Here is a 15,961-nt window from a genome sequence, read left to right on the forward strand (position 1 = left end):
CCTAGCTCTTTTTTGGCGGGGAAAGAATGGATGATGACGAGGTAGGAAATAAGGAATCAAGGAATTGGGAGTTGGGACTGGAATCTTGGTTCGTCGTGGCTGGGGAACTTTTAGGACCCCAAGGACGCCAGAAGCTCCTTCGGTCGATCCGTAGTGAAATATGTAGGTATGGTGGTATGTACTGTAGGTCTTAGAAATGAATAGATTTAGGTCTAGGAGGCATTAGCTTAACGAGATAAAGGAAATATGCGACTAAATTCGAAGCAAAGTTTGGCCCGCATTTGCTTCTTTCCTTCCTCCGAGAATTCCTTAGGTGGTTGGAAGATCGTGCTTGACATAACAAAATAAAAAAAAATAAAAAAAAACATCCAAGGAAAGATTTATATGGATGTTTGGAAGCCTAATGATAAAGAAAAAGCGAAAGAACAATGCAATTCGCCGATGGCGGTCCCCTAACTTCTACTAAAGTAAAGTAAAGTACACTAACGCTCAGCACCTGACGATTGTGGGGAAGCAAGGTTTAACGTTTGTTCTTGGACAAGGGTTTCCTACATAGTGGGTCAATTGCATTGCCCAGCCCAACCATCCACAGCTGCCCATAAACCAGCCTTGTGGATTGCGTGTCTTTTTTAGATAACCCCAGGGCTAGGTCCTGTACGTAAGCCACCCCGCGGCATTGTGCGCATACGCTGCGTACAACTGCATGTTTAGCGGGATACCGGCCTAAATTTTAGGGACTTTTGACAGGATGACAGCAACCTTATAAGAGACAAGTAATCACTAAGTATATATTGGTATGCGAATGCCTACTTTTATGTTGATTGTATCTAACGAAAAAAAGATAATTTTATTTCTAGCTTATAAATTCAATTGGGTAATGTGGTTTTCTTATGCGGAACACGTTGTTGGCCGTAGGTTTCAGATTTGCTTCACGACTTACAGCAACATACCACAAGGGCTAGTTGAATAGATTGACGGTATCCTACTTACTCAAGCATTTAACCTCCTAAATATGTGATACGAGATGTATTACTACAACTCGTTAAAATATGTCAAACTGCAATCAAAGATCTAGCCACAGTTCTTTTTGATACCTTGTATACCCCTCGCTTAGTGCTTGAGTGATGGTTTTGATATTCCACCCGTTGTTTTATCCTAGGTAATTAGTACCCTGAAATCGTCATAAACGTTTATCCTAAGAACACAGAAAAGTAGTGTCCTAATTATCTATTTTGGGAGCGATGGAAACTTGTATACCACCCGACTGAAGTCAAATCGCTATCAGCATTTCAACCCATGAAGTTACAGTATATATCTAGGTCATAACTAAGCATATGTTTCCTCACGACCTTTTGGATTTATTATTAATCGTTTACATCTCCTAAATAATAAAATGGAGTAAAGAGAATAACAGCGTATTGGGGGGAATTGAAATGGGCTGGCGCTGGGCTCGCTTTGGTGATTAGGAGGTTCCATATAAAGGACACAAAGGATATATCGTTGATGGTTCAATGTTTAGACTAGACATGTATGATCTAGCAGCTGCATATGTAGTTCACTATACATGTGGATAGACGTCATTCTGTATACCATCCATTATATGATACCTAGGGTATATACACGTGGCGCCTCTGTTTATTTTCACCAATTGCTCTTTCCAATCGTAAACCCGGCGGAAGGGGACCCACAAAACCCGGAACGGCAATCGCTTATAAAGTGGAGTCAAGTCACATGACAGAATCTCGCCTCGGGAAATCTAAGCACACAACACATATAAGGCCAAATATTTTGCATTCTTACCATCCAATGGTAATCCTGGTGTCCGGATTTACTCCGGACGTCCATTTAAACGCCTTGGTAGCTCAATTGGCTAGAGCGTGGGACTTTTACATCCAGTTGTATGAAATCCCAAGGTTGCGGGTATGTTCTCTCCACCACCTACTTTACAATACCACTTCCTTGACAACGAAACTGACCAATGCTGCCTGTAGGTTCGACCCCCGCCTGAGGCGTGTATTACTGTATTTTTTGCTATTTTTTTGAGCCTGTAATGATGCCGTAGTTGTCGATTATCGTGAATATAGGTTATGGAGCTCAAAAATCCCTTTTTTCGAGTTTGTGGGCAGGTACCTAGGTATTATCCAAGAACAATGACTTTCTAGGTCCGTGCTCACATATTTCTCCATATTAAATAACTTAAGAAGTACCTAAGTATTTTATAGATTTCATAATAATTCATCATACTGATAAGCAGGTCCATATTTAGTCGCTGACTATATTACCTCAACTCTTCAACTTTCACTCTATTATGGCCTCTAAAAATATGTCCGTTCGGCGGATTCTTACTCTATCTTCACGGTTTGGAAGATCGGATGTGGCCTCAGGAAAAAACTACTTCTATCCTAGGAGAGATCTGCACTGCACAGCTGCTCGTTACACAGATGGTGTATTTCACGGTTTAGCAGATAACCGTCTTCCATTGCCATGGATAGAAGCATTAAGGCTTCAGAAAGAAGGAAAGAATGTTGCCTCGAACAAGGTCCGTACACAGGAACGCGACCTAACACCGAAGAAGATGAGTGATAGCTACCATCGAGTTGTACTTCCACTTGGTCGTGATCCTTGGCTTAGTGATACATATATCAACTCTTCCGGTCATATAAGGTCCTCGGCCCGCTCCTTCAATTCATCGCTGCCTCTAACTAGATAACCATACTCTAGGCTGGGTACCATCTTTATGGACCTTGATGCTCTGTCTGGCATAATCGTTTATAAGCACACTGGATCCGGTGTCACGACAGTCACTGCCGCCTTAGATCGCATTACCATTGCCCACCCTTTGACGGAAATATGTGACCTCGAATATAGCGGGCGAGTAACATACGCCTCGGGGAGAAGTAGTGTGGAAATCACATGCCAGGTTGCTAGAGCCAGAGATGAAGGGGAACCAAGTAAGCCAGAAGATGTGTTACTTACCTGTACCTTTACGATGGTGGCTTTAGATCCTGAAACCAAAAGACCCGTTAATATACCACGCCTAATCTACTCCAATCCCGAGGAAGAGAGAATCTTCAAGGCAGGAGAGGCTAAGGCTCTAGCTAAGAAGGAGAAATTGAAGACTTCATTGTTGGAAACCGAACCGGATGACCCCGAATCGACCTTGATTCACAAGATTTGGCTGAAACAACTAGCCTATCACGATCCTAACAACAATCTTCGTCAACCCAATAATGTCATTGCTATGTCCAGGACACAGCTCTCAACGGCCTCCATCATGCAGCCACAATATCGCAATCGTCACCAGACCATGATTTTTGGTGGCTTTCATTTAAAACAGACGTTTGAGCTAGCCTTTGTATGTAGCGATCATGACCCCCGGAGTAACGCAACTTCCTCCAATCGAGATGCGCCCAAGATATTTTGATACGCCCACACCTCCCCAATCCTTCGATCGTACACACTAACTTATTCATACAGTGCTGCGCTGCAAGTTTTGCGCATGCACGACCGACCTTCATCAGTGCCGATCCATGTACGTTCCGCAATCCTGTTCCGGTTGGAAGTGTCCTGTACTTAACAGCGACAATCGTTTATACGGACCCACCAATTCTGGAAGAGGATGGAAGCGAGCCGCAGCAAAAAGATGCGAACAATCCGGTGACGCGATTGCACGTTCGAGTAGATAGTAAGGTGAGGGATGTTGAACATGGAAACGCCAAACCGACGGGTCAATTCAATTACACATTTTCGGTACCAAAAGACGTCAAAGTTCTCCCACGTAAGTATATCTCGAAATCACCAATAACCATCTCACACTGTTCACTAAGACGGATTTCCCCTTCTAACTCCTATCCCCTCCTCATACTTGCACTCTAGCTAATTTAGGGGACGTAGACACCTACCAAGAATATATGATGTACATAGATGCGAGGAGAAGAGTACAACTTGGAGATGTGCAGGATCGCCAAGAGCACACAGATTCCGAACTGAGACGATCACAATCGGACGAGAATATTAACCTCACAGAATGAGACTAAGTCGACTTCCAGGTTCATAGAATATGAAGTCGCTAACATACCTATCACCGCTAATATTGGGGACGGACACCTTCATACACATTCAATAGACAATAGATATGCTAGCTAGCAATTGCTTACTACCGAGCCGGTTTGACTCATATCTCAGCCGCTGCCCGATACTTTTAATTAAAATTCTACATTTTAGTTGTCGTGTTGAAGGTTGAGGTACCTGCGATGGTATTGCAGATCTATGTATATAAGAGGTCTCACCTTTAGATCAAGGTATTTCTTTCATCAAACGGTAGATTGATGGATCGTCGGCCTGATCCCAGCGCCTCCATAAATAAGACGGGGAACTAGCAATAGCTTTTGATATTCGTCAAGGCTAGAAACATGATAACCCACCAATGATTGACTCAGAGACTGGAAAGCGCCGTTGTTTTCTTTTTACAAGATTCTCTGTATATTGATACATGACGCCCTATATCTACGGTGATGCGCTTATCATACAGTACGTTATTCTGGTTATCATGCTCCACCATTCAGCCATGTCATCTCCTTGTTCTTCCTGACGAAGCCATGGCCCTTTAGGGGTAGGTCCCTCTTCTTCAGTTCCTCCTCTACTAACTTAAACCTTCCAAATGCTGTTGCCTTGTCGCCACGTGTAACGCGCTTTGTTGCGACCGAGACGTTTGGCAGTTGAATGAGATCCTGTTGACGCTCCTGAATCTCCTGGGTTAGAGTTTTTGGCTTTGGTGGCTTTTGTATTACATGGATTAAAGTTTGGACATCAGTGATATCCGACGATTGATAATCGTGGATGAGCTGGCCAGTGAGTTGAAAAACTCGCTTTGTGACCTAGTAGCATTACCGTTAGTTCCTCCTTTCTTTCTTTCATTTCCATTTAAGGAGCCAAGGCACCTTCAAAGTGAGTGGAGTTTGGAGAGTTTGGAACTTACAGCAAACTTGATTTGGCGATCCGATAGAGGGATAGATTTCCAGTTATCACCCCATACCCCTCTGAATACCTGAGCTTCCTCAGCTGAGAGCACCGGTTCATTTTGCAGGCCCTCTGACACCGGTTCCTCAGTTGTGGAATTGCTACTTTCGCTAGGCTTGTTTTGCGAGTCAAAATATTCCAACACCACATGAGAATTGCTACCGAGCGACACGCCACCATTCTCCGTAAGGCGGATGTCTACCTCTAGGAGCCGACGAAGATATTCTTGCTCCGTTGTTGGCCATGCTCTCGTTAGGTCGGCGATTCGACCTGCCTGCGACAGCGTAAACGCCTCTACAACAGCTTGTCGGATGGAAGTTTCTATGACTGCAGGATCAGTCACCTTGTTCGGTGATTTGAAACCGACAAAGTCGGCTGATTTGGGCCAATGTGCCTCTTTCTCCCACCAATTTTCTACTCCTCCGACTGATTCCAAGCCTTCGGAGGTCAACGCGGGCACGTACGCGGTGTCTAATACTTCGTCGGGTCTCTCGGCGTAGCTACGTGGGGGTGGCATGGCGGATGTTTGCCATTGTTGCGGCAAGTCATCTTCTGACACTTCTATATCCTCATTACCACGACTTAATGAAGTAGATTGCTTCTCTGACGAGTACAATCGTATGAATGCAGATGACCGGAATCTTGTTGGTATAGATCTCCGAGATGAGATTGTGATGGTCTGGCAAGACGTACAACGTTCGCCGGCGAATGGTATTATCGGAGAGTGGGATATCGAAGTAGGTAGGTTGGATAGCCCCTTTAATCGTGTTAATTGTGGTATTCGTGGCATTGTGAAGAATTGGCTAATCCGAGGCCAGATTCAGCCAGTGAATGGATTGATTAAATCGTGTTTTTTTTTTTATCTTTTCTTTTGATATTGAGAGTTTGCAACTTTCTGAAAAATTGCAGGGGTTCGCGATACCGGGACGCTTGTCTCCACTTTGAAAGTGATACTCTGGTACATAATTGGTGGGGTTTCCCCAGCCACAGTTCCGTATTTTGTAAGGTCAAGTTCCTTTATCTTATCGGGGTACATGATATATAGGTACTGTACTGTACTGTACGATTCATCTTCGTCATCCAGATTCAAGCTTAAATTGTATACTTCTATACCTGCTATACAACAACGATCACTATCTGGATCATGCCAACATACATCTCTTCTTTCGTCACGCCTTAGTATATACACATACTCAATTGTACCATGTACAAGGGTATTCTTCCATTGCGATATAAATTATAAATGCCCGCCTAATACTATCAACATGATACCTTTTCATCTCCCCTTACTTCTTCTAATAGGGGTCCTCGTCTCCTACGTAAACGCAGCCTGTAAGCCAACCCGCTTTCTTTGTCACCCCGCTCTTCGTATTGATGTATATCGTCTTGTTTTGATATTTAGGACTAACTTAACTCTTTGTTTTTAGCTGCGCCGACGTTCTGTAAATGTACCTGCTTCAAGAACAGCACCTTGATCCAACTCGGTCCACAAGGTGATTCCTCTGCCTCCTTTAGTAATTCGGCTCCTCCCGAGTCTGGTCACTCGTTACGTTCGCTACCCCTCCAAGATCGAGCCGCCTCCGCTTCTTGTACACAATGCACTCGAGCGTTTTGCCTTTCCCAACATCTCCCTATCTGCAAAGATGCAGAGGAGAACGACGTCGTGGCCATGTGCTTCCAGCGCGATAGTCGCAAGGATCAAATTATCGTCTGGGGTTTCATTCTAGGTACCACAGGTTTATTAGGTTGGGCTGCTGCTAAGAGGGTTATCGAGATGCGCGAAGGCAAGAAGATATCCGCGCTGGGATTGGGTAGTGCAACGAGTAGACGAGGAGGAGTTCCACCCTCTTCGGATAGAGGTGAATATATGCCAGTCGGTCGTGACAATGGGCAGGGTTTAAGTAGATGAAATATAGATATGTGTGTAGATGGTCTCTACGAGTGAATCTGGGCTTTGATTCGGACTTTGGCGTCGCTAACGGTGTTTTTGGATACTCCGACGGCGGCGTTTGAAATATGTGTCTCATATCTTTAGATTTCACTTGGCCTTGGAACTTTGATATTCACGACGGATATTAGAAACGGGATACGCGCATCCTGGCATCAACACCTATATGTTGAATGCCGAGCTAAGTATGGATGGCGAGGGAAAGCCATATATATTCGTCTAATTTTTTAAAATACCCTGTAGACCAAAGCCGAACGCCCCAAGCCATTTTTTGGTGTTCCCCCCATCAAAATTTTGAGATAGTCGTCGTTGAGCTAACGAATTCCAGATAATGCGTACTTCATGGACATTCCTCATAAGAGGTACTACCCATCTTCCCATAATTCGATCCGCTCAAAGCTGAATCAATTTTTATACGGAATGAACTAATGAGTACTAAAAGTCATGTGCCTCTTTTTGATGACCTATTCCTCTTCAATTAGAGTGGTTTTCGGCTCTTCTCCTTGGCCATTGCTTGCTAGTGCGCCGTTCTTCTCCCTCCGAGCTCGGACTGCGGCCGCGAGGTCTTCGAGGACCTGAATTGTCGAATCCCAATCGATGCAGGCGTCAGTGATGCTCACACCCTTCTTCAGCCCACACGGACCCTCTGGCGGGACCTTCTGGTTCCCCTCGTTGATATTGGATTCGATCATGACGCCAATTATGGCCTTTTCTCCCTCCCTCAATTGGTCGCCAATGACCTTGGCAACCTTGGGTTGATTACGGTGGTCCTTATTTGAGTTACCTGGCCCGTTGGTTAGCTTAATCTTGGATGAACCTGGACAAGATGGGATCTTACCATGTGAGCAATCAACCATGATGGCCATCTTTTGTCCCTTCTTAGCCAGGGTTTCTTTGGCGGCTTGGATATTCTCCTTATCATAATTGGTACCCTTGCTGCCACCCCTGAGAATGACGAAACCATGCTCATTCCCCTTGGTTCTTGTGATAGCTGCCAAGCCTTGCTTAGTCACGCCCATGAAGTGATGTTTAGAAGCTGCTGCGCCAATAGCGTCGATAGCGACGTTAAGATTTCCATCAGTGCCATTCTTGAAGCCAATTGGGAAAGAAAGGCCGGAAGCAAGTTCGCGATGTAGCTGTGACTCGGTGGTACGGGCGCCAATGGCACCAACAGAGATGAAGTCTGCTAGGAACTGAGGTGAAATGGTATCCAGCATTTCGCTGGCGATGGGCATTCCCGCATTAGTTAAGTCGCTGAACATTTGTCGAGATATGCGGAGACCTTTGTTGATTTGGAAGCTGTTGTCGATATCGGGATCGTTTATTAGACCTTTCCAACCCACGGTTGTCCGAGGCTTTTCAAGGTAAGCCCGCATAATGATACACAAGTCATCCGATAGCTTCTCAGAAAGCTTCTTAAGGCGCTGCGCGTACTCGTGGGCTGTGGTCGGGTCGTGGATAGAGCAAGGACCCACGACGACTAACAGACGGTCACTACGACCCATGATGATAGCGACAGCATCTCTTCGACCCTTGACAACAGTCTGTAAGGAGGCGTCGGTCATGGGAATTTCAGATATAAGTAGTGCTGGAGGGATTAGAGGGTCCTGGCCCAGGACTGCCGTTTCAAGATACATCAGCATCTCTCTTGTCTAAGTACTGGCTTCTTTCTCTTTTTTCTTTTTGGTAACACAGCACTCGTCTGAGTTATGTAGGACGAAGAAAAAGGAAGAGAGATCTCGAGTAACATAGGAGACTCGATATTAAAATGTAAAATGTAAGATTAATGTTTGCTATCTCACGTACCTCTCATATCATCGGCCACGAGGGGCGCTATATCGACTCCCGGCATAGTGGTGAATGGACGGGCAAAGTAGTGACAGAAATGTAAAGGAAGGCGAGTGATTGGTTGATGAACAAGCAATTGTCTAGGGGACAAGAGACGGATGATTAGTTGTTTGCTACGGACAATCTGAGCAACGGATAGATGCGTAATACGTGGTGTGGAAGCCGTTATATTTTTGCAGATTCGAGGTGAGTCAGACGAAATATTTGGATGATTGAGATGAGGAAGAGAAAAAAAAAATATTGTAAAAGGAGAAGTTGTCTTGATCTGGTTCCCCAATTCTTTGATCCCCTGTTGTAGCTTTGTAGTTTAAATCCTTCAGACCCGAATCTAATATGTTGATAGGCTAAGGTATTCAGAGAAGAATGGTATGAGAAAATAATGTAGTTTTAACAGCGTTGGATGAAGTTCGTATGTTAGTTGAAGAATAAAATATTAAGTGAATTTTTGGCGTACCTAAAGGTCCGATATCATAAAAAATCACTTAGTCACCTTTTGTATGTACATGTATGTACCATCTAGTAGGCAAAAGGGCGTAATTCTAATCACTAGGTACATAATATACGTACTTGTATAGATATTCATATAAATTTCTTCCGCTGTTCGCAGTTTAGTGAAGAAGGAAAGGAAGATTGAAGTGGGGTGAAAAAGTCAATAAATGGAGGGGTTATCCTACGTAAGTGGCATGTATCACGCTAAATACACATTTGGATGCACCTGGCAATGTACCTAGCTGTACCCGTATATGTACTGTGGGTCTCTTCATGTACCTACGAGGTAAGCTAAGTGATTAACCCTATTTGGACAAATCTTGACTTGGACTAACTTAACTTTTCCTTTCCTTCTCTTTTATCTTCATTCCGTTTTTTTCCCTCTCCTCTACTTTTCTAATCGATTCCCAGCTATTCGCTTGTCCTCATTCATCTCATCTTATTGTCATCGTAAGATGGTAACACGCATTGGTTACCCACGAACCAATTATTTTCAAGTTCTATCACACCGCTCTAAACGAGCTCGTGGAGTTTTGCTATCACGTTACTGGCTCAGCTCAATTTTTCTACAGCCTACTCATTCGCCCACGGAGCTGAGCTACATGATGAAGAATAAGATAACATTAATATAAGTTTATGACTTAATTGTCAATTTTTCCATCTAGATCTATCCCGTCCCTTTTTGCGTATGCATTGGCCTCTAGTGTTGTTCATGTCGATATCATCGGCCCCTCACCCCGAATAGCACCACTTTTAGGTATGATTGGGGATAGGCCCCCAGACTTAAACCGGACAGCAGTGGATACATCATTCCTACGTACCTACTGGGTAGTATCGAGAGCTACTCTGGAAATGGAGATCTCCAAAAGCCTCTTTTTACAATCTCTTACCTCTTCAAATGAATGTCATGCTGCATATCTATTGATTGATATCATTCCGTTTGTGCGGTCTATCAACATGTCGATTCTGGACAAACTCGGTTAACTTGAGCCCCCTTCCTTCTTATATGGGTTCATCTAACGCTCATGGCATCATGCTGTACCAGATTAAGTGTTCAGGAACCAGCCCTACGGCTAAATGATAGCCTACCAATGAGGCAATATGGCAACGGAGGTATATTATCCGTCGCTTTATACCTCGGCACCATCTTATGGAAATAAGTATCTAAGCTACTGCTATGGAGATCTCTCCTGTGCCTTGGCGTTTTTATCTCTGTTGGTTGTCGCGAACATGGCTTCCACCTCGTCGAATGCGCTGAGAAGCCTCAGCTTCAAGTTCTCCCTCCTAACCACCTGGTTGTTATGGTGGACACTATGCACTACTGCGCTTCCTACCAGTAATGTTCCACGCCAGGACGAAGACTCACATTGGGTCGCAACATGGACCTCGATGCCGCAGCTGGTGGAGCCTAATAACATGCCACCCTCTCCATTCGTATGTCACGCTCTCACCCAAAAGCTCATGAATTGACTAGCTAAATGTGGTTGTAGTCGGGTTCAGCCGCATTCAAGGATGCCACTCTTCGTCAGACATTACACTTGTCTATCGGTGCCGAGAGATTACGCTTCCAGATCTCCAACACCTTCGGCGGGAGCGATCTTCCTATCACGGAAGCTTCCGTAGCTCTTCCAACGGGCGGAAAAACTGGAGTTAACGGGATCGATACGGCCACTTTGAAGGGTCTCACCTTCAATGGCTCGAGTTCGGTTACGATCCCTAAGGGCCAAGTTGCTTATACGGACCCAATCGACTTCAAGGTTGACCCTCAGGGAACTATCACAGTCAGCCTGTATTCTCAACCGGGCCAGTCTGGAAGCAGTATCACGGGACATCCAGGAAGTCGAACTACGTCATGGATGCAACAGGGCAACCATCTAAACGCATCGATCGTCACAGGCGCGAGTACCGCACACTGGTACTTCCTTACCGCTGTCGAAGCTTGGGCCCCAAAGACGACCGGTGCTTTGGTGATTCTCGGGGACAGCATTACGGATGGACGCGGAAGCACGGATAATGCCAACAATCGGTACAGCCAATAGAAATCTAGGAGCTCAAACCCAGAATTTCCACTGACAGTTTTGTAGATGGCCCGATTTGCTTCTTGCCCGAATGCAAAAAGAAGGAATTACTAATATTGCTGTGTGCAATCAAGCGGCGGGTGGCAATACTGTACTGACAGGCGGTCTAGGGCCACCACTCATGCAACGCTACAAGCGGGATCTTCTCACTACCGCTGGCGTCAAGTACGCCCTCATCTTCGAAGGCGTAAATGACATCGGGGGCGCGTCTACGGACTCGGGAACGCAGACTCGCATCGGAAGCAGTTTGACATCATCCTTTAAGACCATTGCCACTGACGCAAAGGCGGCTGGCTTGACCGTCTTCGGGGCAACAATAACTCCGTTCGGCGGGAGTGGGCAAAGCTACAGCAACCCTACCAGAGATCAAACGAGACAGACGGTAAACAAATGGATTCTTGGTGGTGGTGACGGTAGTTTTGAGGCTTCAATCGACTTTGCTAAATTCGTGGCCAATCCTTCGAACGCAGCTAATCTGGCTTCCCAGTATGACGGTGGAGACCACTTACACCCCAACGGCGCAGGTTACCAGGCAATTGCTGACCAATTCCCTCTAGATATTTTCAAAGGGAATGCCACTGCTGTATAAAACGCTAGCTAAAATTTATTGACCAACATAGCGTAATATATTGGCCTGCCAGGGTTCTAAACTCGAGTGTCAACCTGTGGCTGTGTGATTGAGATATCAATTTCAGCGGGCCGAAGATATCATTTGCTATAAACCCCCCTTTTACAGCTACATGAAAGCATTTATCTACCTACTAGTATTCATTCAAGCTGTGCCTAGGTCCTACTCCATACGATAACAGGAATCATTCGTAGTCATTTGCATTGTCAAGTTAGTTAGAAGTATTCATAATTTCTTCGGGAAACGAGGCTATCTCAGTGACTAGAAGTATTACAGGCCTTCTTCTCAGTCGAAGTTTCCCACCAAACACCTAAGAAAATTCGGTTCTCCACTCCGTCGTTCGTCTGATTCTCGTCCCCCATACTCTGTGCGATTGATATCTTGTTTGTCGAATCTAAGGGCATCGTGCCTAGGTATGCGAGCAAAATGTTCAGAGTATTATTAGGTCCCGACAGTCTCGGCGGTAGTACCGAAATGGACCATGAAATAGCTCTCAAAGGCGCCCTCTCAACCATTTCACGGCCCGAACCAGAAACTTTAAAGGAGCGCCAAAATATCGATAGATTGGCCGTCTCAGTCGTAAATGTCTTCATCGAGAAGCTCTATGGCGCTTGAGGTAAGAGTAGGCGCAGGGACAGTTGTGGAAGTTGCATGTGGTTTAGCGACGTTTTCGGTCGAATCTTCGTAAAGCTGTTTGGAAACGCCGAAGAGCACCGCCGAGGCAGCATTAGGTTTTAGGTGCTTGACTAGACGATACACTTCCTTCCTAACACGGACCTCCTCTCGTGTAAGGTAGACATTGAAGGAGGAAGTTGGATGGGTTGCCTCGATCTGCAGATATCGCATAATCGGTTGGATGGTTGCGATTTGACGCTCCACTTGTCTGAGCTGGCGTCGTAAAGCGACTGACTTATTCTCAAGCGCTTCCCTCATCGTATCAGAACCAGCGTTCGCAGGGCGGGAACTCGAGTTCGGATCCGCAAGGTCGGTGCACTTGGCCAATTCCGCGTCATTCTTCGCAATGTCTTCCTTGATGGAAAGTAGGTCTCCGTGGTAGCGGATGATCTTGTAGCTTACTGATGTGAGAAGATCATTTTCCTTGAAAGTCGTTGATTTGGATTGAGTAGTAACCGAGCTCGAATTCGAGGGCGCTGCAACGTCTGTATGTTGATTCATGGTCAGTTATTGAAAAGTCGTAGACCTGAAGCGTTCTAAGAGCGACTATGATTAGAATTATGGCGGATGAATTTGTAGAGGGGATTCAATAGATATTGATTGAGGTGAGAATGGGTTCCTGATTGCGTTGGGAATTATTAGCTGGCCACGGAGGAGTACGACGTGCTTGTACCTAAAGTATGTGCACTGACCGCAGATATGAATCGGATCCGCTGGTAGAAGATGTAAGGCGTTGAAAGAAAGGTGCAATCACTTATCAAACTAGGAAACAACACATGGACACTGTCTGTTCCGACGGGGTACCCGGCCGATGGTGGACTCGGTCGGTACTCTTCCCCGGAAGCAAACGGGGTTGCCTATCGTACAGCGGGGATCATTGGTGTACACTTGCACTGTCTATTCCATAGCAAGAACCCGGCTTGCGCATGATCTTTCCCTATTTTCATACGTTGTCATGCCCGCGTATTATCTACCATGTGTATCGATCTCGGGGTCTGCATCTATGTGAGTACGCGCAAACGCGAAGGACGATGCCGTTCTCATTCTTTTCACTTAAACCGCTTATTGGTTTCATCATTGAAATTCGGGATACATCGGACAAACAGTATTATCCTCGTGTCCGGGTCGTCGTCTAATATCCCTCCTAAATCGTAGTAGGAATGCCCTGTCCCTGTGTACGTCATAGTTATCGTGCTGGCACTTGACATTTTGCGATGTAATATAGCCGTGGGGCTTCCCCCCTCGCGTGTGAGTGGTTTGTGAAGGATATACCTCGTTTAAAATCAAATACATTCGCTATATGATTATCTAGTCTATACAAACGTCTCATTCCATGGTCGCCGAGTCTGATCTCCCAAGCCCGGCATACACGTTATCGTGTCCGGGGGTGTCTCAACCCACGGGATCTTCATCGCTTCCGCATCCTCTTGTTCTGTCCACCGCGATGTGTATCCCTTCAGCGCCTTGATCTTGGCTGCCGCCTCGTCCGAATACTCGAGGTTGACCGAAGGCACCACGGCAATGCGGCCATGGCCGGTCCGCCAGAGATCCTTACAGAATAGCGTGGGCTCTCCCGAATGACACTCGCCTTCACGTGACGCTCGAAATTCGATCCTTTCTTCTTTCTCCCCGTCGCCAGAGGACTGCTCGCCAAGTATTGGACCGGCCCCGAATGTCACAGCACCGTTCCAGCAGGCGAAAACCTGAAACGGAAGTGTCCGACTAAATCGTCCCCTCGTAGTACCGTCGTTCCAGAAGAGATTCCATGCACTGTTCCAATTGCCATCCGGCGGAATATCGAAGAATAGATCGCCCTGTATGGTGCGCGCCACCCAGACATCGTAGAAGGTTGGATCGCGGCCGACGTAGGTCCAATCCATGGCGCAGGTCATATCAGCCGACTGAAAGGCTCGCTGATGTGCTAGCTCGAGGATGTCATTCACACATAGCGCTACATCGTTTAAAAATATGACTGTCGTGTTGGCATTCGGCACGAGGGCGGATTGCGGAGATATCTTCGGGTAGCCAGGCACGCCAGCAATAGAGAGCAACGGCGAGAGGGCCAAATTGCGGAGCTTCGCTAGTTTTTCTATCCTCTCCCCAGCGCCAGGATCCAATTCGCTCGATTGAACATAATACGTAACCACTAAATCTTTTAGCTCGGGTCGGAGAGCGTAGAGAACCTCACGGGTGCCATCGTTCGAATTCCCTTCCACTATGGACAAAACACAATTGGAGGGACCTAAGAACCTAATAGCCTCGACGGTTGACCCTAGAAGTCGAGGTAACACTTTTATGGATTGCCGCAAGTCAAGAGCAAAATAATATTTTAATTCCTGAGACGCGCCGTCTCCTATTGGCGCTTTCAAGTATTCATATCGTGCGGAATCTGGAGCCGGGCATTCCAAACGAGGGAATGTAGTGTCTGACGGGTCGAATATGGCTTTGATATATGATGTAGTATCGAAGGAGGAATCCAATGCCACAGGCTCAGGTTCAGGCTCCGGTGTGCTCGTGGGGATATGACTAACTATCTCTTCAGGTTGTGTTGTTGATGGTGGTGGTGGTTTATCTTCAGTGTTGGCGGGAGATATCGGGGCGTGCTGATCTGGATGAAAGCTATAATGTCTCCATTGATCCCACGATTCCGGTGAGAAGCTTTGGTAACCGATCCAAATTGTTATGGTAACGAGAAAAATGCAGGCTACCTGAATTATAATCCGACGGCCTCGCAGCATCATGACATGACTTTTAGGAGTTTAGAGAAAAAAAAAAAAAAGAAAGAAACCTTTACTAAAATCCCATTAATCTGGCATAAGGCATTTCCGGGCCGAAAAGGCTGAGTGTCGGTATCGTCAGGGATGACGGATGACAGATGAGGCTACGATGCGTTAGACACGCGTTCTTGTTTCAATAAGCGCCTAATTCCGTTTTCGGGCATATTTTATTGATCATTATGAGCAGCAGACCCAATTTCCACATTTGTCCGGCTGAGCCGCAGTGATGCGATAGAATGTTATTTGTGGCAAATAACGATGATCTTTATTGGCTGTTGGTTCCCCCTTAAAACAAAGACCTGCGTGTGTTGGTTCGAAAAACACGGGAAAGCAAGGGCCGCATGAAAAAAAATTCTGTAGGAATCACATAGTAATGACCGCTGCTCTTATCTAAAATGGTAGGTGCTCACGATTCATCGGGGTCTTCGCTTTTTAGCATGTTGAGTCAAGACCGGAGAGTGGATTGCTGACCACGACAATTTGACGATGGATCCTTTCT

At 45.9% G+C, this 15,961-nt stretch overlaps 7 protein-coding genes and 1 pseudogene across 8 annotated transcripts; 4 read left to right on the forward strand and 4 right to left on the reverse strand.

Moving 5' to 3' along the window:
• The first annotated feature begins 1,851 nt into the window (after positions 1 to 1,851).
• F4822DRAFT_t80 lies at positions 1,852 to 2,012 on the forward strand (annotated as a pseudogene). The gene has a single exon. The product of its transcript is annotated as a tRNA-OTHER (tRNA).
• Positions 2,013 to 2,308: 296 nt separating this feature from the next.
• Positions 2,309 to 4,487, forward strand: F4822DRAFT_444504 (Thioesterase/thiol ester dehydrase-isomerase; the record flags this gene model as incomplete). The annotated part of the gene is made up of 4 exons (XM_051463251.1): positions 2,309 to 2,664; positions 2,722 to 3,355; positions 3,478 to 3,778; positions 3,895 to 4,487. The coding sequence occupies 4 exons, from the start codon at positions 2,309 to 2,311 to the stop codon at positions 4,029 to 4,031; spliced, it is 1,428 nt and encodes a 475-aa protein (XP_051313820.1). The 3' UTR covers positions 4,032 to 4,487.
• A 367-nt stretch (positions 4,488 to 4,854) lies between these two features.
• Positions 4,855 to 5,950, reverse strand: F4822DRAFT_408464 (uncharacterized protein). Its single transcript, XM_051458573.1, has one exon. It carries the CDS (start codon positions 5,807 to 5,809, stop codon positions 4,943 to 4,945), a length of 867 nt encoding a protein of 288 aa, XP_051313821.1. The 5' UTR covers positions 5,810 to 5,950; the 3' UTR covers positions 4,855 to 4,942.
• Positions 5,951 to 6,106: 156 nt separating this feature from the next.
• F4822DRAFT_408465 (uncharacterized protein) lies at positions 6,107 to 7,257 on the forward strand (the record flags this gene model as incomplete). Its single annotated transcript, XM_051458574.1, has 2 exons — positions 6,107 to 6,351; positions 6,447 to 7,257. Coding segments are annotated over exons 1-2 (545 nt in total), but the record flags the coding sequence as incomplete, so codon positions are not given.
• Positions 7,258 to 7,431: 174 nt separating this feature from the next.
• F4822DRAFT_430804 (uncharacterized protein) lies at positions 7,432 to 8,819 on the reverse strand (the record flags this gene model as incomplete). The annotated part of the gene is made up of 3 exons (XM_051461366.1): positions 7,432 to 7,751; positions 7,806 to 8,585; positions 8,774 to 8,819. The coding sequence occupies 3 exons, from the start codon at positions 8,817 to 8,819 to the stop codon at positions 7,432 to 7,434; spliced, it is 1,146 nt and encodes a 381-aa protein (XP_051313823.1).
• An 866-nt stretch (positions 8,820 to 9,685) lies between these two features.
• Positions 9,686 to 12,321, forward strand: F4822DRAFT_408472 (SGNH hydrolase). Its single transcript, XM_051458575.1, has 3 exons — positions 9,686 to 10,738; positions 10,795 to 11,330; positions 11,389 to 12,321. Exons 1-3 carry the CDS (start codon positions 10,406 to 10,408, stop codon positions 11,969 to 11,971), a joined length of 1,452 nt encoding a protein of 483 aa, XP_051313824.1. The 5' UTR covers positions 9,686 to 10,405; the 3' UTR covers positions 11,972 to 12,321.
• Positions 12,322 to 12,583: 262 nt separating this feature from the next.
• Positions 12,584 to 13,252, reverse strand: F4822DRAFT_444507 (uncharacterized protein; the record flags this gene model as incomplete). Its single annotated transcript, XM_051463252.1, has 1 exon — positions 12,584 to 13,252. Exon 1 carries the CDS (start codon positions 13,184 to 13,186, stop codon positions 12,584 to 12,586), a length of 603 nt encoding a protein of 200 aa, XP_051313825.1. The 5' UTR covers positions 13,187 to 13,252.
• Positions 13,253 to 13,946: 694 nt separating this feature from the next.
• Positions 13,947 to 15,687, reverse strand: F4822DRAFT_301043 (alpha-1,3-mannosyltransferase CMT1). The gene has a single exon (XM_051455169.1). It carries the CDS (start codon positions 15,424 to 15,426, stop codon positions 13,999 to 14,001), a length of 1,428 nt encoding a protein of 475 aa, XP_051313826.1. The 5' UTR covers positions 15,427 to 15,687; the 3' UTR covers positions 13,947 to 13,998.
• Between the last annotated feature and the right edge of the window lie 274 nt (positions 15,688 to 15,961).

The sequence above is a fragment of the Hypoxylon trugodes genome, assembly GCF_022578975.1.
Source record: "Hypoxylon trugodes strain CBS 135444 unplaced genomic scaffold F4822scaffold_6, whole genome shotgun sequence".
NCBI classification, from domain to species: domain Eukaryota; kingdom Fungi; phylum Ascomycota; class Sordariomycetes; order Xylariales; family Hypoxylaceae; genus Hypoxylon; species Hypoxylon trugodes.

Excerpts from the sequence above, each read along its gene's own strand:
- F4822DRAFT_408464 (XM_051458573.1), bottom strand. The coding sequence starts at position 5,809 with ATGCCACGAATACCACAATTAACACGATTAAAGGGGCTATCCAACCTA.
- F4822DRAFT_408472 (XM_051458575.1), top strand. The coding sequence starts at position 10,406 with ATGGCAACGGAGGTATATTATCCGTCGCTTTATACCTCGGCACCATCT. Across the intron at positions 10,739-10,794 it reads ACATGCCACCCTCTCCATTC|TCGGGTTCAGCCGCATTCAA; the intron begins GTATGTCACGCT and ends ATGTGGTTGTAG. Across the intron at positions 11,331-11,388 it reads ACGGATAATGCCAACAATCG|ATGGCCCGATTTGCTTCTTG; the intron begins GTACAGCCAATA and ends ACAGTTTTGTAG.
- F4822DRAFT_301043 (XM_051455169.1), bottom strand. The coding sequence starts at position 15,426 with ATGATGCTGCGAGGCCGTCGGATTATAATTCAGGTAGCCTGCATTTTT.